The sequence below is a fragment of the Acipenser ruthenus genome, chromosome 5 (genome assembly GCF_902713425.1).
Source record: "Acipenser ruthenus chromosome 5, fAciRut3.2 maternal haplotype, whole genome shotgun sequence".
NCBI classification, from domain to species: domain Eukaryota; kingdom Metazoa; phylum Chordata; class Actinopteri; order Acipenseriformes; family Acipenseridae; genus Acipenser; species Acipenser ruthenus.
In genome coordinates this window covers 33,104,196-33,127,512 of record NC_081193.1, presented here as the reverse complement: position 1 = coordinate 33,127,512, position 23,317 = coordinate 33,104,196, and the positions used below count along the sequence as shown (strand labels likewise).

The 23,317-nt window shown below is 34.8% G+C and overlaps 1 protein-coding gene across 2 annotated transcripts in view; it reads right to left on the bottom strand.

Annotated features, from left to right (window-relative positions):
* LOC117402208 (lethal(3)malignant brain tumor-like protein 3) overlaps window positions 1-19,118 on the bottom strand; it is a 52,021-nt gene extending 32,903 nt beyond the window's left edge. The window contains exons 1-12 of one of the 2 annotated variants that reach the window (XM_034003127.3): window positions 18,862-19,118; window positions 15,718-15,837; window positions 15,032-15,143; window positions 14,574-14,727; window positions 12,799-12,952; window positions 12,495-12,579; window positions 8,446-8,540; window positions 8,085-8,189; window positions 7,586-7,721; window positions 7,240-7,331; window positions 4,555-4,706; window positions 3,805-3,881 (exon numbers count right to left, since the gene is read on the bottom strand). In XM_034003127.3, coding sequence (XP_033859018.3) covers window positions 3,805-3,881; window positions 4,555-4,706; window positions 7,240-7,331; window positions 7,586-7,721; window positions 8,085-8,189; window positions 8,446-8,540; window positions 12,495-12,579; window positions 12,799-12,952; window positions 14,574-14,727; window positions 15,032-15,143; window positions 15,718-15,837; window positions 18,862-18,903 — 1,324 coding nt within the window. In that variant the 5' untranslated portion in view covers window positions 18,904-19,118. The remainder of the gene's footprint in view (window positions 1-3,804; window positions 3,882-4,554; window positions 4,707-7,239; window positions 7,332-7,585; window positions 7,722-8,084; window positions 8,190-8,445; window positions 8,541-12,494; window positions 12,580-12,798; window positions 12,953-14,573; window positions 14,728-15,031; window positions 15,144-15,717; window positions 15,838-18,861) is intronic. The other variant, XM_034003126.3, reaches the window with a different exon arrangement.
* Window positions 19,119-23,317: the final 4,199 nt, after the last annotated feature.

Here is a 23,317-nt window from a genome sequence, read left to right as displayed (position 1 = left end):
TCCACAAGATTTGAAATGTACAATTCTTTATTGCATTTTGACAAAATAATGAAATGTAATATAATTTGGCCCATGGCCATGCACATTGGAGCTCGACAGCCGCCCCTATGCGTGGGCCGAACTATTATGTAATGTAACTCTGAGGCACCTTCCCCCTAGACAAGGTGCGCTGCAAGGTGGAGGCAGGGGACGAGGAGGACCAAAGAAAGGTGACAAGGAGGCGTTGACGAGATGGCTATTTAAAAGAACAGTTTGATTACGAATGTGATTAGTGGGTGGATTCCCCTTTCAGAAACACAACATAGTTTCCAAAAAAAACTTGGAATGATCCACATTGGATTTGAATGGAGGATATATACGAGGTCTCAATTGTTGAGTAATATAAAGCCCTGTAAATAACATGAAAGGAAGATTATAAATTGCAGTTCGAGTTGCTGTTTAAATGTAGTAAGAAAGACTGCTCTCATTAATTCAAGTATTTCTTATATTTCATAGTACACCTTTTCCACATGGACACCAGAACAGTTTGAGCAAGTATTACTGTAATTAATAATCTCTCTACAATGGCCACTGGTAGTAAATGACTGAAATACTCAGTAAGTGTGGAATAATTTTACTTACCGACTAGCCAATAGATTTGTAACATGCACCATGTGCAAAATGCAGCCTAAATACAATAATAATAATATCACAATGCCAACTGTATAAATGGGTAATTGTATGTAAAAAATAATGTGTAAAAAATAATGTAATTGTATGTAAATATAATGTGATATCTTGTAACAATTGTAAGTCACCCTGGATAAGGGCGCCTGCTAAGAAATAAATAATAATAATAATAATAATAATAATAATAATAATAATAATAATAATAATACAAAGTCTTCTCAGATTCCTTTGGGATTCTCAAGAATTTACAGAAGTCGACACAATCCTATGCAATGCTAAAATATTAAAACCTTACTGTGATATCATATCTTCTAGGCTAGGATAAACAGAAATAAGGTCTCATGCATAAGCCTCCTTTTACTTTGAGTGTTAATTGTGATCATAGGTGATAACTGTGGTTTGTTTCACCCGTACACAATAAAACACCTTCTTTAACACAATGATCAAGTTTGGCTCTTGGGTAATTAATTTCATATTGGCAAGTTTAAAAGTACATACACATTCTTAATCAGTACCATATTATTTGTTTTTTAGAGGGTTACCATTCAAGCTCTATCATATTTACATAGTGTAAATATAAAATTGATTCTCCTTTTTGACCTCAAAATCGAACTGTTTAGGGTGCTACTGGAAACAGGGGATTGTAATGCTTTTAATCCTTTAATGACTGGGATCGTGTTAAACACCCAGCTGCTTATCCCATGATTTACACATGGAACGCATGCAAGTCCAAATTTGTCTCTCCCGTGACAATAGCTGCAGGCTTTTTAACGTGCTTCAATGAAAAAATAAGAAAACTGTACTGTAAAAGTGTATGTAGTTTTCTTTTTTACTGGCAGATGGCAGCAGTCCCTAAAAAATTGCTTGACAGACCGGGTCATCTGTATACACACAACTGAGAGTGAAAAATGGATGCCTGTGTATCTACCTTGTGAGGGTCTGGAACCAACTCCCCAGTAATGTTGTTGAAGCTGACACCCTGGGATCATTCAAGAAGCTGCTTGATGAGATTCTGGGATCAATAAGTTACTAACAACCAAACGAGCAAGATGGGCTGAATGGCCTCCTCTCGTTTGTAATCTTTCTTATGTTCTTAGTTCTTATGTTCTTAAAACAAGGAGATTTCTTTATTTATTTGTTGGTGTTACAGGTTGTAAGGAAGCCTTGTCAGGTTTGGCACTGGTCAAAAAGACCTATTTATTTATTGTACCTACACTTCACAGATAATAATTAATATAACCGCGCTATACACCTGTGCCTGAAACTGGTAAAGATTCTAAAATTTGCAACGCAAGTTTTCTCATGTATATGTGCTAGATAAATATGTCAGCATTGATGAGGGTTTGAAGTGTGTCTGCTTTGAAATCTATCACAAAAAACATTTCTAAAAAGTGATATGCCTGCACAAGTATTATAATGTTATACTATATGCTGCCATTGGAAAAAGAAATGTTATGTTGTGATCTATATTATAATGCTACAATTGCAAACACATTGTTGTTATTTTGTTATTTAAGTTCTATTGAAATACTGTATTTCCACTTATCATAATCACAAAAAAGTGTCTATTAAAAAAAATACAGCAAAAATTGTTTTGAAAACTGTCCAAATTGCTTATTTGAGGGTTAAGAGTGAAAAATCTGTGAGACCATTTTTAACATGGTAATTGCCAAAATAATGGGCAGCTGGGTGATTAACATGATCATACTGAAGTGGGCTTCTAGGACTGTGATCGTGTAATATCATTGCATAGGGGAGGGACTGACGTTCACTTCCTGATATTTTTGTTTTTTGTTTTTTTTTCGTGTGATGTCACTGAGAGGGGCATTTAGTGTCTAAAGGGCAGAGACAGTTAACAGCAGCCAGGCAGAGACAAAAGCAGAAACAAAATATCACAGAAACTTTTTTTTCCTTATTACTGATAATAATGAAATTAATAACTATTATTGTATTTATAAATATTTATTTTGAGAAAATAAAACCGAGAGTAGTGTCCATTATGGCTTATAATAAACGTGTATGATGTCATTGCAATCACTCAGGTGAAACAATGTCCTGTAATTTGCCCAAACATCAATATTTTTCAACAAAACTTTCAAGAACTATTGTAAGGTCCCTCGGGTCATAGAATAGCACGTTTTTATACATGTATCTCTAAGCAGAATACATAATAAAAAATACTTAAATAAATATTGGTGTTTAAAAACAGAAAGGTCTATTCCCTAGTGTTCTGAAAAAAGGACACAATTTCCAAGATGTTACTGTAAAAAATAGATTTCTAGTGAATTTTTATAGGAAGAGAGTCAACTACAGCCAAAAAACAGCCGGTCCTGGCGAAGCATCCCACTGAAAAATGCTTGGTCCTGAAAGGGTTAAGCACTTCCTATTCCTAGTACCCCTCCAGTAACCCCTAATCTCATGAAGCTACACTGCTGCAGCTGAAGATAATAATGTGTGACATCTAAAAATCAGAATGCACTTGAGTGGAAGAACACAATAGAACCCCTTTTATCAAATAGTTTTTACTCCAGTGTGCAATCTGTATCATTTTGTGAAGGGAAAAAGAAACCCAGGGGTACAAAAGAGGTTGTTTATTACTAGTTTTGTAACAATGTGGTTTGTCAAACTTGTACTTTACTTGAACAAAAGTTATTGTATTTCTTGCTCTTATTGTATTACTTGTATTGTAACGCTTGAAATGTTTTTGCTTACGATTGTAAGTCGCCCTGGATAAGGGCGTCTGCTAAGAAATAAATAATAATAATAATAATACCAGTTTCCTAAATTTTAAATAGTGCAAATTGCACCTGTAAACAGCTCTGATTGATAGATTTTTATTCAGAATTCAACTATTTGTTTTATTTATAGTGTTGCATATATTTTTTGAGTAATTAACCTACTGCCGACATATAGAACCAATTTTATGTATAAATAGGTAGTTCTAATTTTACTCTCTTTGGGTTAAAGTTCAAATATAAATTGTTAAAATGTAATTTTACAAAACAGCTTCAATACATTTTTATTTTAGCATGTATTATTATTATTATTATTATTATTATTATTATTATTATTATTATCATTATTATTATTATCATTATTATTATTATTATTATTATTATTATTATTATTACTGACCTGGAGGAGTAGTGAGGACTTTGCCATGTTCTTTACACCAGCCAACGGGGTGAATATAGGGACTTGTTGCATCACACCTAGAAAATAAAAACATGTGTTATTACTCTAAACAAGATATCTTTACATTATCCTTTTGCAAAGAGCATGCATACATATATACATACATACATACATACATACATAGGAAGTAGAATTAAAGACTTCACTTTACAAATCAACTACCACCATCTGGTGTTTTTAACTAGAACTGCAGACTATAAAGCCTTGCAAGCCTTGATTCTTTGGTATTGTCATCTTTGAAAGACGTATGTGAGGTATGAAATCAGAATAGAATAATTATTAAGCTGCATAAACAGACTTTGGAGGTGAGAATTAGCAGGGATCATCTACAGAAAACAATAGTGCAAATAAGAACTTCCTTCATGCCTTATTGCACAGGAAATACAAATTGCTTCAGTACTACAGCGAGATCCAACAAATTTGGTGGCTGATTTTCTTGCTGTTTTAAAAACATATCCTCACTTTTCCTGTGAGAATCATTTTTAGAATACTGCATTGTGTAATACCAACTGCAATGCATGACAAGATCCAGTAATCCCTGTAACCATTCTCTCATGTTTTACTAATGTGACAGGTATTACAAATTGCTAAATATATTACAAAACAAGACAGTACAGTGCATCCTCTAATTAAAAATAAATACAAAACACTATTAATATGAATCTGTACAATCAATTTAAGTAGATTTACCAGTAGTCGTAACTCTCATCCCAATTATCAAAGTGCACCAGAAAGCGACTGTCGACCATGTCAGTTACTGTGGCAACACAGATAAAACCAGGGTTCTTCTTGTCAATGGCTTCGAACTTCATTCCTATCCGAAAACCTGAAGGGGTAACAGTCTACGAAACAGAAAATAAATGGGCTTGTTTTTTCATTCATTTGTAGGGCTTAGGGATAGACCAAATCTGTTAACCACATCATTGTAGACAATAGAGGAGAACCAGAAGCTGATAACATTGTGTTACAATATTTCAGCAGCAGGCATCAAAAGGTGTAAGCAATCTTTTAGGGCAGGGGTTCTCAAACTTTTTTAGTCTGGGACCCCTTTTTTCTGAGGGTGAACAACTCGTGACCCCCAATTTCTATGTAAGTACAATTTAAACAGACACAGCTATGCAAATGTATGATTTCAAAACATTTAAATCACACACTTAAATACAATGAATTGGCAGTCAAAGACTAATTTAGTAATCTACACATTTTAAACATCAAAAAAGCAAAAAACATTAAAATGCACAATATAACCTACCTTTTGTGATGGGTGCGCCTGCTTTTCAGACGAGGCTCTATGCTGGTAATATACATTTGCAGATCATCTTCAACACTGAGACGGTTACGGTATTTGCTTTTGATTGCAACCAGATTAATAAATGCTGACTCGCAAAGGCATGTCGATGCAAAAGGCACAATCACATTCATGGCTTTGCATACTAGCTCTGAGTATTCCATGTGCAAAGATTACCAAAAATCACAAAGTCATTGTTTTGGAAAAGTGAGCATCAGGGTATTACCACATTATAAATCCAGAAGCTTGTCCTGAACTGCTGGGGGGCAATGCTGCATTTTTATCAGCATCGTCTTCAAATGGTTTTCTTATCCAAAGGCTACCTGTTGCTGTAACTTAGGGGAAATAATGCCGCAGCTGGTTTTGTAGGCCTTGCAAGTGCGACAGGACGATGTTTTTTCAGAACTAGTTTGTCCTTCGGGGAAGGATGCTTGGTTTCTAAATGAAGGCACATTTATGAAGGCTTCATATTTTCATGAGCAAGTATTTCACCACAAAGAACACACTGCGGTTGCATGTTAGTCACAGAGCCAACATATGTAAATCCCAGCTCAATATATTTTTCATCATATTTCCGACTTTTCGCTTTTGAAACATGACTTCCATGCTCACATTCCTCACTGGCTGTCTTAGAAGCTTTTTCAAAAAACGATCCATATTATTACACAATGTAGTTCACTAATACTGAAACTCCTCCACAAAAAAGCTTGTCTTTGTAAAATGGTCACTTAGTTTATTACATTTTCATATGAGATGAACTCTTCTTTGCTTCATTGACTGACTCCTCTCTTTCATGGTTACCAGAATAATCATTGAGAAATGTCAAGGAAAGGACCACATAATTATCATACCCAATTCTAAAGAGACTCACCATTCACCCTTCAGTTTAGCCCATAACCTCCAAAAACGGCAGTATATCTGTAACTAAGTAACTTCTGGTCACCTAATAATATAGGCGGGACCCACAAATATTAAGGAAGTAGAAGAAAGTAGAAAGTACTTAGTAATATAGGAGGATGTGTTGTTTTTGTATGTTGATGTGCATAAAGGCGAAAAAGAAAAAATGTAATCTACCAAATCCTTTGCGAACTCCTTCAAACATCCCCGCGACCCCCAGTTTGAGAACTGTAGTTTGAAAAACAAATCGAGTTCGCCCGATTGCAGGACATAAAATGGTATGGACATCGGTCAAAAACTGGCTTAACACCCATATTTGAGTTTGCAGGCATGTTTTTCTCCACTTAATAGGAATCTGTGCCATCACTAGTGTCTGCAAAGATTTTCTGTGGTGGTCTCATTAACAAATTAATTTGAGAAATTTAGCAAACTTCCCAGATGTGATGTGTTGCAGTAAAATAAAAATTAGGTCATGAGGGTACAGAGTTTTTACTTTTCTTAGTATTACAGTGCAGCAGGCTATGCTACAGTACATCCCTCCCTTATCTGCCAGGACCTTTCTGACACACTTTATTATTCTGTATCGCTATTTCTTCTGCTACTGTACAGCCGAGAATGGAGTACAGTAGCCATGCATACTCATGTACTGTATGCTGTTTCGAACAGTAGCGTATTGAAGAACAATTAATTAAATGCTGCTGCAACATTTTTTTTTTTTTCAAAAAACGAACCAGAGAGTCCAGTATGAGGGAAACATGAAAGCAATCCAAAGATTTACCACAAAAACTGTGGGAGATACAGTGCGGGTGTATTTCAGAAATGAAAAATTAAGATTTGCGTGAGTCAATATGGCAAAAAGTCCTACCAACATCATTCACGATGATCATTATCATTTATAAAGCAATAAAGCTACCACTTATAATATCAGCATCTCTAATTTAAACGGGACCTACAAATTAAATTATATGAATCATTCTGGCTCAGGGCTTAAAAAGAAGTGACCATTATAAATAGTCAGCTTCAGCTGGGAAGAGTAAATGCTAAATATGTTTCATGTAGCTTTGGTTCTTTTAAATATACATATAGCAGAGTCTACCCTTCAGGTCATTTTTCATCCCATGATGCACTCTTTGTATTATACTCTCTTTTTCCTGCCTCTGAAGGTCTAACGTCATGCTTATCATACTTACTGTGTTTCGGTTTTCAAACAGAGATTTGGGTGCTGCCTGAGCCTTGCATAGCTTGAGGTATGACTGCCAGTTAAATTCATCTTCTTTGACCCCTGTAAAATGCAGCATGCGCCATCAATGTGTAATACAAGTTCAGTCCAGGTTTCCCTAACATCCTGCTTACTGCTTATCCCACAACACTACTGAAGAGGATGAGGGGAATACCATGTTGTTAGTGTTTTTACTTCAATTTGAAAAATCACATTTCAAAACATTTACCTGTCTTGAGAGGCAGAGAAAATAGCTTGAACTGTATCAAATTGTATTACTAATCCTAAAAAAGTCTTTGAGTTGAAGCAGCTCTTACCTTTTGGTGGGTGAAGTTTGTGTCCACTTTTTTCACACCAGCCTACTGGATGGATATCTGCAGAGTTTGCATTTATCCAAAAGTCATAGCAATCTGAATAATTATCAAAATGGAGTCTTATTCTGTGGCCTGAAACCTAAAATCAAAAGTTCAATATTGAATCAATATATGGATTTAAATTCACCAGGGAACGTAAATACACACAAGACAACCTGGATACATTGTTACATCAATACATAAAAAAAAAAGCACTAACAACTCATAAACATGAAATCAGCAATCAATGCAAAGATGTTAAAAACAGAAAGTTATTTGATAAATTAGGGATAATGTTAACAATGCCAGTGAAATAACACACATTATATATATATATATATATATATATATATATATATATATATATATATATATATATATATATATATATCAAATTTATCAAGAACACGTATCAAAATTCAAAGCTGTTTTTTTTTTTGTGGACTATAACTTATGTGGTCACCTCAGCAACAGTAAGAACACAGTACATTGAAGGGTGTTCAGGGTCCACTCCTTCCAATTTCATTCCTACTTTGAATCCAGTTTTGCTTTGTGGAAAGGACTGGTGCTGGGAAAAAAAAAAAAATATTATTATTATTATTATTATTATTATTATTATTATTATTATTATTATTATTATAGTTCCCTACCAGGAATGCACTAATAAACTTTATGTTCATCTTTGAAAGTTAACAATTTTACATCATCCAGGACACTTCATATTTGTATTCTAATTTACAAACAGGTATAGTAGAAGCCCTAATTATTAATATACTACATAGAACAAGTACCAATATAAGTCTGAAATAGAAACTAAATGTTACCTCTTTAAATAGTTTGCTAGGTGCAGGAATTGCTTTTTCCTGTTCCAGATATGAAGCCCAGCTCCATGATTTCTTCTTCCCCCCATAAGGCATCGCTAGAAACAAAAGAGTAAAAAAAAGTTTACATTTCAAACCATTTCTATATGACGGTCATTCAAAGAATTTATATGAGGTCTCTTTCTTCCAGACTATGAGGATGAGAGATGTAATGTATTTCTATGCAAATGCAGGTTGAGGTTGGAACTATTAAACAGAAAAGGCTTCACAGTCAAATCAGCGCAAATCTAGTTCGACCTAAGCACTGCCTGACGTAAGTGAAATCGGATGTAAGGTTCCTGGGACCCTTTTCAGTAACCTTTACAAAAGACAGCAAGCGAATAAGTACAGTATAGTATTAACATAATAAATAAAAGTAGAATTACATGTATCTGTTCGTCTCATGTATGCAGTATTTGTTAAATAATTAAAACACAATACAAAAAGCAAAAATCCTGAATTGAAGATGAACTTTTATTCAAAATCAATCTGACATGAATCATTTCAAAGTGCACCAAATCTTAATCCAACATGCAAGAATCCCAAACTGATCTTTTATTCCAAATCAACCCGACTTTGTTGCAACATACAATGATTTTCGTTCCGGAGGCATAGTTACACAGTGCACGCTTTTTATTAAGACAAAAGAGTTGACTTAACTGTGGAGGTGGCATCCCGTGCGTACAGACCGGGATGTTGACAGTGTGTGTTTATATTGTCTTTTTTTGGTTTTTATATTTGGGGTCCAGGGGCCAGGTTCGTTATAGCCAAAGGTTCATTATTATGAAGGGCGTTATAGCGAGGTTGTACTGTGTGTATATATACATGGATGAAGGCTATATTTGCATCCTGAGCCATAAAAGGCATAATACCACAGTAGTGATGTCAAAATGGCACATTCGTCTAGAAGATTATACTTGACCTTTGACCCATATTTTACTCCTGCACGCGACCACTTTCAAACACAAAATGTCTTGTTTTAAATCACTCAACAACACCCACAATTTGTGGTTTTTAGGTACTTTCAACAAATTTGTGAAGATTTACAGTCATCCTCCAGCAACGGCAGCACCAAGCAAGCGAACGAGACAAATAATCTTTGACTGTCACAGTGCTTCTTTTGGGTTTCTGTGACAGTTTATAAACTACTCGACCTAACGGTCTCGTAGTTTATGATGTCACAGAAACCCTAGATGGAATTATTTTCCTGTAACTCACTGAAGCGCATCTATTATATATATATATATATATATATATTATATATATACACACACAGACATGCTCAAATTTGTTGGTACCACTCCACAAAAAACGAAGAATGCACAATTTTCTCTGAAATAACTTGAAACTGACAAAAGTAATTGGCATCCACCATTGTTTATTCCAGATTTAATAGAAATCAGACTTTGCTTTTGATTTTTTATTCAACATAATATTGTAAATAAGAAAACAAATGAAAATGGCATGGACAAAAATGATGGGGCCGCTAACCTAATATTTTGTTGCACAACCTTTAGAGGCAATCACTGCAATCAAACGTTTTCTGTAGCTCTCAATGAGACTTCTGCACCTGTTAACAGGTAGTTTGGCCTACTCTTCCTGAGCAAACTGCTCCAGCTGTCTCAGGTTTGATGGGTGCCTTCTCCAGACTGCATGTTTCAGCTCTTTCCATAGATGTTCGATAGGATTCAGATCAGGACTCATAGAAGGCCACTTCAGAATAGTCCAATGTTTTGTTCTTATCCATTCTTGGGTGCTTTTAGCTGTGTGTTTTGGGTCATTATCCTGTTAGAGGACACATGACCTGCGACTGAGATGGAGCTTTCTGACACTGGGCAGTACGTTTCGCTCCAGAATGCCTTGATAGTCTTGAGATTTCATTATGCCCTGCACAGATTCAAGGCACCCTGTGCCAGGCGCAGCAAAGCAGCCCCAAAACATAACCGAGCCTCCTCCATGTTTCACTGTAGGTATGGTGTTCTTTTCTTTGAAAGCTTAATTTTTTCGTCTGTGAACATAGAGCTGATGTGACTTGCCAAAAAGCTCCAGTTTTGACTCATCTGTCCAAAGGACATTCTCCCAGAAAGATTATGGCTTGTCAATATGCATTTTAGCAAATTCCAGTCTGGCTTTTTTATGTTTTTCTTTCAAAAGTGGAGTCCTCCTGGGTCTTCTTCCATGGAGCCCACTTTCGCTCAAAAAGCGGCGGATGGTGCGATCAGAAACTGACGTACCTTCACCTTGGAGTTCAGCTTGTATCTCTTTGGCAGTTATCCTTGGTTCTTTTTCTACCATTCGCACTATCCTTCTGTTCACTCTGGGGTCGATTTTCCTCTTGCGGCCGCGCCCAGGGAGGTTGGCTACAGTTCCATGGACCTTAAACTTCTTAATAATATTTCCAACTGTTGTCACAGGAACATCAAGCTGCTTGGAGATGGTCTTGTAGCCTTTACCATTACCATGCTTGTCTATTATTTTCTTTCTGATCTCCTCAGACAACTCTCTCCTTTGCTTTCTCTGGTCCATGTTCAGTGTGGTGCACACAATGATACCAAACAGCACAGTGACTACTTTTCTCCATTTAAATAGGCTGAATGACTGATTACAAGATTGGAGACATGTGTGATACTAATTAAAGAAACTAATTAGTTTGAAATATCACTATAATCCAATTATTTATTATCTTTTCTAAGGGGTACCAACAAATGTGTCCAGGCCATTTTAGAATATCTTTGTAGAATAAGCAATAATTCATCTCTTTTCACAGCTTCTTTGCTTTATTCTATGACATACCAAAGGCATGCAAGTATACATGATAAAATAGCTTTTAATTTCATCACTTTTCAGGAGGAATGAAGCATTATTTCAATGAGCTGTAAGGGTACCAACAAATTTGAGCACGTCTGTATATATATATATATATATATATATATATATATATATATATATATGTGTGTGTTTTTTATTAGTAGTCGTTGTAGCACAGAACAGTTCACCTGCTATTGAAATGTGTTGGATACAGTTTCAATATTTCAAATACAATCCAAAAATAACGAAATCAAGTTATATAATTTTATAGATATATAAAGTAATAGTAGTATTATGCAGTGCAACACAACACATTTAGTTGTTTCACATTTTACTTACTTGCTGTCTTTGTAAAGGTTAGTGAAATTATGATTTTGATTGTGATTATGTATGTTTCACCTTAGTCATGGGCTGTAGGTCCGATTTCATTTAGATCCCAGGGGACTTTTGTCCGATTTTACTTATGCCTGACAGTGCTTAGGCCAACCTAGTTTTGGGCCGATTTTACCAGTGCCCGAACAAAAGCCTCCCCTGAAGCGAAGTGTAAGGGATTCGAGAGGGTTGAGGGTTTGAGAGGGGCAGATAATGACTTGAGATAGAAACTAAAAATATAACAGGTGCAAAGATAACAGGAGCATCTCTCTTGGTTTACACAATAAAATATTTTCATTTCCTCTGACTACTCTTTAACCCTTTTGCAGTCCATTTATTAAGTGCGTGTCAGGCGCGTCAGGTCCAATTTATTTTCACACGTGCAGTTTATTTCAGACTAGCTGCTTCTGCATCCAGCGCTCAAAGAATATCACAGCCATTTGCAGAGCTTTTTTTAGATGTCATAGTAATACAATAATGACTTGGATCGCATTATTGAGGAGTTTGGTGATAAAACGAGTGGTCAGGAGATGATTTATCGGTATGCACTACTATCAAGAAGTATGTGAAAAAAACAGCTACCGATGGGTGGGGTGGGGCTGGAGATGCAGTACTGATTGTCCTGTTGATATGCAGGGCCATTTAAACCCGTTTGACTGTGGAAAAAAATACTTTTAAAACAGCGCGTCTAAAATTAACTGCGCGTGTGAAAATTAATTAGACCGGACGTGCCTGACGCGCGATTAATAAATGGACCGCAAGGATTAAACCAACAGGGTTGAATCTGAGGCATGTATGGGTGATAAAAAGTTGTGTATAGTGTTAAAACTCACTTTGCTTTAGCAGTGCAGCATCACCTCTTCTTTTTCTGCGAGCCCTTTGTGGTCCTTTCTGTATTTTCCTGTCTGGCTTTTCATACTGTAAAATGATAATAACAAAAAAATTACTGTAAATTAAACAACACTAAAGCATTTCTTCTTCTATTAAAATGAACAATTTATATTCCCTGCATTGCTTATTTCATTAGAGTCTAATCTCTAGTCACAAGAAATGAAGAAACACTTTGCAACCTGTGGCTGGTGAAACCTTCCTATGAAAAGTTTGTTTTTATTCAAATTCCTGGAAATTACAACTCACAGGGCCATCTTCCTCTTCTCCGGCCTCGTCTCCATTCTCTTTCTGCTGTTCTTTGATGTTGTCAGACGCTTTGTTTTTTCTTTTTCGTATATATTTTGAGACATCCTCCTCATTGGATTTTGGTTCTTCTTTCTTCAGCTTCTGTTCCCTAGAGCTGGAAGAAAGACAATCAAAACCATAATTACCACATCAAGCGTTGCTGCATTTTTTTCTGGGTATTTTCTTTAGTATTATAATAAACTGAGCTTATTCAGTCTTCTGAGAATCACTCTGTGCTTCCGGTAGACATCGAAGTGGAATATACAAAGTGGAGTATAATTACAAATTAAAGGAAGTTATTTATTGCTTGGTCAACATTAAAGGCTTCAGGCCTGTTTTCATTTATGATGGATTTTGAATGATTGTAGTCAGCACTCCAGATAAGGTTTTGGGTCTGGGAGTAACTTACCCTCTAATTTTAACACTGAGAGAGTAAAATGTACTTTCAGGGCGTAAAATGCAACATTACCTTGAAGTCATGAGTAATCTCGATAAATACTGTACAATCTTTAATGGTCTTCCATGTTAATTGTAATGTTACTTTGAACTACTGTACAACCACGCGTGTGTTCTACAAGGTTCTTTATCGGCTCCGTACATTTTTTTCGCGGTATCACACTGACTCTGAAAATTAATTACGTTACTTAAATTTTAATATTACATTCTTAAACTCAGTGTGAACATGTTAAAACTTAAATATAAAGCCATACAGACATATATTAATAAGTTATAAAACACTTCATTTAATATTATAGGCACCTTTTTTTAGCGGTTGCCTCCGATGATGTAGCTTCGAAGCAACCTGTGTAGCTTCGAATTTTTCTTATTCTTACTGTGATTGGCTGCAAAGACAACAGTGCTAGCCAGAGATTGGCTAATGTTTGTTGGGTTGCTTTTTCTTGTGTACAGTTTCCTAGTAACTGCAGATAATGTATTCTGGGAAATGTAGTTGTTAGTGGACGTTTTAGCGGAGGCGGGAGGGAAAGCAGACAAGCTGTACAGCAAAACTGCTTTGCGTATTTTTACACATTAAATTTAAATTTAGTGCGCATTCCGGATTTTATAATGCATAAAAACGGCAGGTACGCAGTTTATCTGGACCGCTGATTGTAGTGTGTAGAACAAATGTATTTAATAATCAAACAGTTATATTAAATACATTCAACCTGCATGCAAAAGTGCAAAATAACATTGTCGGTCCGAAATGTAAAAATTGGAATAATAATAATAATAATAATAATAATAATAATAATAATTAAACTCTGTGAAAGTGAATGTACTAAAACATAAATGGTCCCTCTTAAATTAGCTGCTGTCACCCCTAATTTAAAAAAAGCATAACTAGGTATCTATACCAAGGTAACAAACCATCATATTTAGTACTTCTGTTAACAAACTTTTTGAATATTTTCAATCAGGTACAGTATCGGGTCATAACATAGCACAATAAAAGCTCTGGTAAGGACAGTTAATGACCCATTAGACCACTGCTTTTATCCATTGATATGTCACTGCTGAGTTTGTTACTCCATTGATCACATAATTCTCCCAGGTCAGGGACTATAGTGTAACACCATGCTAGTCACATGACCTTGTTCATTACAAATATGCTAAATCTGGGAGTTACCTTTGAATTGCAGAGTTTGGAACTCCTGCTTGTCTGCTTACAGCAAGTACAATAAGAAATGGGCTCAGACTTTATACCACTCAACATTTAAAAGGTGGGCTCAACTTACATTTCTAGTACCAGCTTCATACACTTTTCACTACAAAATTTTCCACCACCAAGAAAATCCTGTGGCGGGCCACACTGGAAACAGTGCTCACAGCACAGCTCAGCCGTCGTTGTCTCCTCTTCTTTAACTGGTGTTGCTTGAGTTTCTAAAAAAGCTAAATCAACAAAGGTTTATTTTTTTTTATTACTTTGGGAGAAATGTATTGAGATGTGACATCTTGTTTACAAGATCATCCTGTGAAATCAGTTAGGCTTATGGCAAAAATTGCAAGTGCTCATTGCATATCATTTTAATGATTAATATCATGCAACACTCTGAAAACTATCATGCAGAAATGACTGAATATAAGTAATATACCAGTTATATTAAGCTGTTCATGTGAGTAATTGTCTTTACTACTTAACTACAGGGGTAGTTTAATTGAACATGACATTTCAAACACTTAAAGCCAGTCTAACCTTCCTGTGCGGTGGGCACTGCCCATGTTGTTGTGGCATGAGCCTTTTTTACACTTTCCACTTCAGCTTCATCAGTAATCACCTCCAAAACGCCAAACTCATTCACTCGGAACTAACAAAGGGAGGAGAAAAACAATCCGAATAAAAATAAAACCGAGCTGGGATTTCCCATGTTGTCATTTTGACAGATTATTGTTCAGCAGGACAGTCTATGACCACAAGCAGGTGGAAATCCAGGAAGAAGTAATGTTGCTTTGTAGAGAATAACACCATGCACTGGCCATTTAAGATTCCATGGTATTTCAATGGAAAATTAAATTAAGGTACATGTACTCAATTTGTGGCAAGATGCTACAATATGCTGAGTTACTGACATAAATCCTAATTATCCACACAGATTTGTCTCTGTGGAATAGATCTTTATATAAGCAATACAACTGAAAGTTGAAGGTTTGTATTTACAGTTGATAAAGTGATTATGCCCACAGGTAAAAAGGTTGAGACACCCTCCTACAGTTTAGATAATAGATCAATAAAAAGGCACCTGATAGAAAACTAAAACGATTTCCACAAAAAAAGGAGTTTAAGTACAGAGCAGAGATCACTGCCCACAACTTCTGAGGAACCAAATCCCTATTAAAATGACTAATATTCTACTCATTCAGAAGCTATACTAGTATTTTTACCTTCAGCTCACTGCCTGGAAGAGTCCCAACTCCATCTTTCCAGTCCATGGCACCATAGACATCAAATTCCTGGGAACCTCCACTTGCTAATTCTTCCATCATGTTGAAGGTACTGCTGAACTGCATTAAACCATTAGAAAACATGATATCTTTTTTCACCGCACAGTTTATTTTCCTAGTGCATTACAGGCCTTGTCATGTTGCTTATATGTCCCTTTTAAAGTGATATTGTTTTCTTTGTGTGATTGTAATGAGATCGATGGCTATTTGATGAAATTCAGAAATTCACTCATTTTAAAGGGAATTTCATGGTTTGGACATCATGGAATTAAAACATGTTTTAAAAATTGAATAAACAGCCAGATCTAAGCTGCTTTTCATGAAGCTGATACATGGCTGCAAATGAATACATCAGTAAAATTGTTGTTTGTTCTTTTGCTGCTGTTTCACTGCTCTGAACATAAGGCATATGTTTGCATGCAAAATGCACTGCAGGTTCCACAATTTATCCATCTAACTAAATAACTTAAATTCAAATAAATTAGATACCAGCTTGATAATTATCCAAAAAAAAAAAAAAAAAAAAAAAGCTTTTTTTTCCAGTACTCATAACAACTATTGTATTGTATTTGCTCTGCATACTGAGCAATGCAATTTTAAAACTGTAGCTTGTTGCAGGTATATGGTAATATTTAATAAGTTAAACTAATAAACCCTATAACAATGTAGAATACTGTTGAATAAATAGTGCTGTGCATGACAGAATTCTTTTGACAAGAGCAGTCTGTATTTTACCAATTTGCATATACTGAGCACATACTATTTCACAAGTGACACAAAAGATCAACACTATCTTCTAAGTACAGGTTGAGAACATAGTAACATAGTTTATTATATATATATATATATATATATATATATATATATATATATATATATATATATATATATATATATAACGGTTTATGATACTTAAGGTGTGAAGATTAGGGAGACTACCGGTGGAAAAACACCAAAGCATAAGGAGCAAGGAAGCTTTTTAGCCTGGAAAAATATATGTTCTATATAAAAAGGTTGTAATATTCAGTAAAAATAAGCATTACACTACATACAATTCATTGCAGTAAACACTGTACTAATTTTGGAGTAAAGTGACCATAATACTACATACAATTTGGAATCTTTTTTTTATTTTTTTGTTTATCAAAGTAAATACTTTTAATATTTTATTGTGGTTTGATTAAAAGGTGATTTGCGTATTCTCCCCGGGTGATTTATAGTTTAGAATCAAAACAACCACCTTTAGCATTATAAGGCATGTAAAAAAAGCATGTGCTTTGTGTTGTGAACTTAAGCAATGCAAGGTGTGTCCTGTGTGCCTGCTGTCACTATCCAATTGGCCATTCGTGCCTTTATGTTACCTGGACAATCTCTCGATGTTTCTTGTTTTGGAATGGGGTAATTAAAGGCCGTTGTATTGTACGGGTAGTCTAACTTAGAATGTTATCATATGATCCCTTTGTCTGGATTGATTCAATCATCATTTGCCCAAGAGTAGCACTCCTCAAAAAAAGAATGGCAAATTCCTTACTGTACCGCTTGATGTCGCTCTTGGCTGCATTTTGAGACATTTCTAAATATGAAACTTTCCGAGCTTACCTAATACAGTATCAATGAAATCAGTTAAAATAATGTTATTTTTTTCCAGTTGCTTTAAATAATTACTATATATATATATATATATATATATATATATATATATATATATATATATATATATATATTAGAAAACAGACTAAAACAGACTACAGAAGTATTGTCTAAGCATAATGGTATATGCACAAACACATTATGAATTCTCCAGAATAAAACGCATTTACACCATGTGAAATGGCTTATAATGTTCAAGTTGTTACTACGGCTAGTGCTTTAAACACTTTGTAGCGCGTTTTTTTTGTTGTTAATATATTTGTGAATTGGTGCGCATTTTGTACTTTATGATTTGTTTATCTTATTGCATAATACTAGACAATGAGTAGTTTCTTAGCAGAACATCGAAAGTACTTTACACAGCTGGTGTACAGTAGTATGTTTTTATGTCCACTAAATACAAAATATCTGCTCAAGGATTATTATTCTTTTTTTAAATGTTATGATAAACAAAACTAAATGTTATATTTACTTATTATGAGTACATTTTGATTATTTTCCTCCCATTCTAACTTGTAGGAAAACACTGCAGACTGTAAGAAAGATTCTATAAAAATATAACAACCATTTATGCTAAATCATTGTTTCTTTGAAGACAGTTTTCTTTTTCACAAAGTAGGGGATTTAAAATTGTATTCTTAGAGCTCTTCCTCAAATAGTTTTATTATTATTATTATTATTATTATTATTCCTCCGGTACGTTAGACGCAGCTAATGTAAGTGCAAACAAAATACAAATTACTTTTTTTCATTTCATTTTTAGTATGACTTGATATTTCATATTTTGCTGATGAATATCCACTCAAGGCTCTTAATCACCCCGAGTCTGAGATCCGGGTCTGATAACACTTTATTTGCGCTGATACTATTTAATGGGTTTAAAGGCAGTTTCCCAAAATGGCGGAGATAGAATATACTCTATATATTTCTCACCCACAGGCCTACAGACACGTTGCATTTAAAAAATAATAATAATAATAATAATTTTATTGAATGAACAACCTAATGAAAAAAAAAAAAATGGTGGTTTAAAAAAATAGGTGTAGCTTGCTCCCGGCACCCACTTTCTGCAGTTTCTCAGTCATAAGGAGGAATAACACTGAAACTAGCATATATTCGTAAAAGAGTAACAAAACAGTCGTCTCCCATTGAAAGACACAATGCTTATCAATAATAGCTAGCATATGCAATCGTTTTCATGGCTACTTTGTATTTCAAATTTTATTTCCACGCTCTATCACACTCAACCTCTTCCTGGCTAAAAATTATTGATGACACGTCCAGTCGTTAAATACTTTATTTCTAAGTTTTAGGCAAATTGAACCCTTGCAATACGCGAACCAAAGTATTAGACAGCCCATGTTATCTGACTTTATTGAATAATTTGGCACCACAACAGTTTGATATAAATGTAAAAGTTTGTCTGTTTCTTACCCAAATTCTCTCACGAGTACTGACAAATTGCCCAGGCAGCATCCAATGCGCATGGGCGGAGAGCGGAGCAAGCTTGGACTGTATTGAAGGAAATGCATGCAGAGCAGCCTAAAAATATATACTGGTAGTCGAAAGTTTAGCTGTTTTCCAAACTGTGACATTTTATATCTAGTAAGCAAAATTCTCCATTTACTGTTTTACACTGTGCATGGCAGCAGAGTGTATTTTGTATCGACAAACCGATCAACTGTAACCTATAATGTAAGTTAATGTGTTTCGCTTTTTAAAAACGTGCTTACATTTTTGAAAATTGCAGTGTATTTGAGGCAGGAAACAAACTTGCCCATGACATTATAAACATTATCACGGTCCAGAAAAAAATCACCTTTCCTATACTTCAGTTTTTTCGTCAGGGGTACTTAAATTAGTTTACACATACACATTGTTGCAATATATGTGTGTGTGTGTGTGTGGAAAGGAAGCAAAAACCGCAACAAAGAAACTGCTCAATAACGCCATTTGTAAACAATGACATGAATGCGTGAGATACTGTAGTTGTATTTAAATGAAAACACCATTTATATAGGGGTATTTAAACACAAATATATAAATAAAAAAATAATCCGTTCCCATAAAGGTTGAACTTTATATATATATATATATATATATATATATATATATATATATATATATATATATATATATATATATAATTGTGTTGAATAACAGATCTATATCGTGAAATTATTAGTATAACACCCCATAATGTAATGGGTTGCCTACATTGAATTCTTATTCAGCGTTAGAAGATTCCAGAATGCTTATCATTTGCCAGTTTATCAGTATTGGAAGGTTACAGAAGTAGAAATCAGTTAGATATTACTGATGTCATCTTTAGAACATGTCAGTTCATGTGACAGAGCCTTCTGAAAATCCACTGAGATGGTACAAAGCGCAGAGCCCAGTGTTCATTGTTTAGTGTTCTGCATAGTGGCAGATGAGTCTTCTGATTGTGTATTAGAACCCTTATACAAGTTCCCCACAGTAAAAGCAAAGTGGAAGAATAGTAAATTATACTTAAGCATTGTAAGTGTGTTAAAAAACATGGCAAACCATAGTAAACTATGGTAAGTGCACAGTATAACCGTGGGGAAACTACAATACTGTGATCATTTACCAAAACGTTTAGAAGGGAAGCTGCAGTTCAGTCAATGTTATACATAATGTAAGCCATTGTAGGAAAGCAGTTCCGGGAAAGGAATTTCATTCCATGTCAGGACCTGACAGTGATCAAGGCCAAGAACTCACCAAAACCCACTAAAGCAATCAGTGGTGCCAATTTAATATCAGCTCGTAATGCTTTTTTAAAATTATTATTTAGTATTCATAAGGTACAGCAAATTAATCTAATAGAATCGACTCAAAATGATTGTTAATGCAACGCATGGACACTGCTGCATCCCTCTGCCTTTGCTGCTGGTCACATGGTAGGATTGCATCTAGGCCAGAAAGCAGGTATCTACATATTCCAAACCGAAGTATGCAATACAATCAAAGAACCACAAGAGAACCCCCAACACGACTGTAAATACAAAATGATATCAGTAACATGAAAAAGTAAATCGCCTTGACCGCTATCCACTTTATGACATACAGGCCTGCATATACACCCAGATTCTAAAGCCAAAGAATGTCCAGACTGTCCATATATAAATGACAGTGACATACAGACAGACCCTGTGATGATTATAAGTTAGTCCTCAGCAAGCTTAATCACAATTGGACAAACATTTTGTACAATGGCATCTTTATATTCCACGTGGCTTTATTTCTAACACGTTCGACAACAACATAATATACTTCCATTGATCTAAACTACATACATACTGTAATGTGTGCTTTTGTCATTCATGTTACCACCGGCAAAACATCATTAACAAATGGTATTCTGTTTTCTGTTAACAAACATCTGCACAGTATTTTAAAAAGCATAGCTAAGATCGATAAAGGTTATGGCTATTTTGACTACCATTAATCTATCTATTACCAAATAATCTAAGGACCTCAAAAGATTTGCAATACAATACAATTCACATTTCTATAGCGCCTTCCATCACAAGGATCCCAAAACGCTTCATACAAAAAAGAACAAGTAAATCATCTGGCCATCTTCATGTCACACCTTTTACATATATCTGGAGAACTCCTTATTAAAGAGTAAGTAGTGGGGTTCCAAAAAATATAGTGCTACAGTACATGTCCCCAGGTGTTGCTACAACTGTTTAAATAATGTACCTGTCATTTTTCTTTTCATTGTTAACATCCTGACAACGTTTTACACTTTAAAGTCTGTTTCAAAGCTCTTTTCAAAATATCTGCTGTAGTGCACTGGGGTTTGAAATCTGTCCTCTAAATCACTGCAGGTGCTCTGGCTTTTCTGTTCCATACCACATCATGGATTGTTATCGCTGTGTTACCTGTTTGACAATGTGGGTAATAATCCTTACACTATCAGTACACTAGAGCGGACATTTTGAAAAGAGCTTTGAAACAGACTTTAAAGTTATAAGTGTAAAAAGTTGTTATGATATTAACAATGAAAAGAAAAATGACAGGTACGTTATTTAAACAGTTGTAGCAACACGTGGGGACGTGAAACGCTATACTTATCAGAACCCCGCTACTTGCTCTTAACATTAAGTGATTGAGAAAATCAGATTATGGTTTAATTTAGGATATCATAGACAGATATATGTATTTCACATATATCCAACAAATAATAATTACTTACTGGTACATTACCACTTCAGGTGAATGTTATTCCTGTTCGGGAAGCAAGTGGACTGTTATATTACAGGAACAGTACAATAGTACAATGTGGCAACAACACTTTATATAACAATTGTTCATTACAAACACTCATCTCAATTCAGTTTTTTAGCTGGAAATTTTTATTATTATTTTTTTAAAAGATACTTTAATTCTGCATTAAATGTTACTAACTTTTTAAAGTTTCCACAGTTCTTGTACATTTTGTAATTGTAAACCTCCCTGTATTTTTTTTTTTTTTTTACAATAGAAGAATTACACCTTAGTACTATGAAATATAAGTAAACCAGAAGGTACAAGTTAACAATGGAAGCACACAACTATGTTTTCACTACACTGTAAAATGAATTCAAATGAGTACAAAATGTGTTTGATATTGGACAACCACGGCCCCCACTGTCTATGGCCAACACAATCTGTGAGTACAATTATTAGTAGTCCAAATAAAAGCCATGCATTGTACAATAGTATATGTATTCTATTTGTATCTCTGTAATGTAAATTGATCCATTTGCTTTCAAGGCATTCGGAGATAATGAGTGAGTGTCCTTGGCGATTTGAAGATTAAGTAACATAGAACTCAGAATGATACACATACACTTACTGTACCTTGAGTTACTCCCTGTTTTCATTTACAGTGCAGAATTGATAAGTAGACTTTTGTGTTTTGAATAAAAGCAGGTAATGGTATGCACTGGTTGTTGTTGTTGCTGCTGTATCCTTTAATTTAATGCAGAGTTCTTCCTGTGAACTCTTTCATCTCAATTCATTCTCAGTAGTTAGTGCACAAGCACAGTTTCAGTATATAGACAGCAAGGGCTGCAGCCTCTCATTACACATGTAATTAAAACATGTATTTCAGATCTCAGCTGTGAATGGTATGACAGGAATAAAAAAAGCAACTTTTTTCTTTGCTGGTTTTTCTTGTGAAGGTTTTGTCTTTTCAAAAGCAATAAGAGAAACTGGTTATTTGATACTGTTAGCAGACATGTTAAAAAAACACCATTTTGAATACCATTGTAAAACCCCTGTATAAACATTCAGCCAACAACATCACCAGCAGTAGCAACATAATGGATTATTAAAAAAAAACAAAAAACAAAAAAAAACATTGCACAGTGGTGCAGATATAGTAGCAGATAAATAAAGCATATGCTGTGTATTGCGAAAATAAACAATGCAAAGTGTGTCCTGTGTGACTGCTGTCACAATCCAATTGGCAGTTCGAGTCTTAGTGATATATTACAATACAGAAAAATTAAAATTACTGACCGTCTGTGTATACTGGTATTGAAGCAGCTCCCCAAAGGTTATTCTGCATTAACTATCTCGAAATTGTATTCTGGGTGGATGATTTCAACAGCATATTTCACTAATGAGCCTAATAGAAACAGAATAAAAATGAAGCTACCATTATCGCACTTAATAGATTGTTATTAATGGCCCACTGTGTGCTCCTTTCAGTCTGCATGCCATACTATATTTGCATGTAATTGAGCTAGTTGTGAATAATCTGTGATGGAATTGGAAATATTCCTGGCAGATGAACAGGTTATGTTTTAATAATACCATATACTGGGTCTGTCAGAAAATTAGAAACACCTGCCATTACACTGTCAATAAGGTA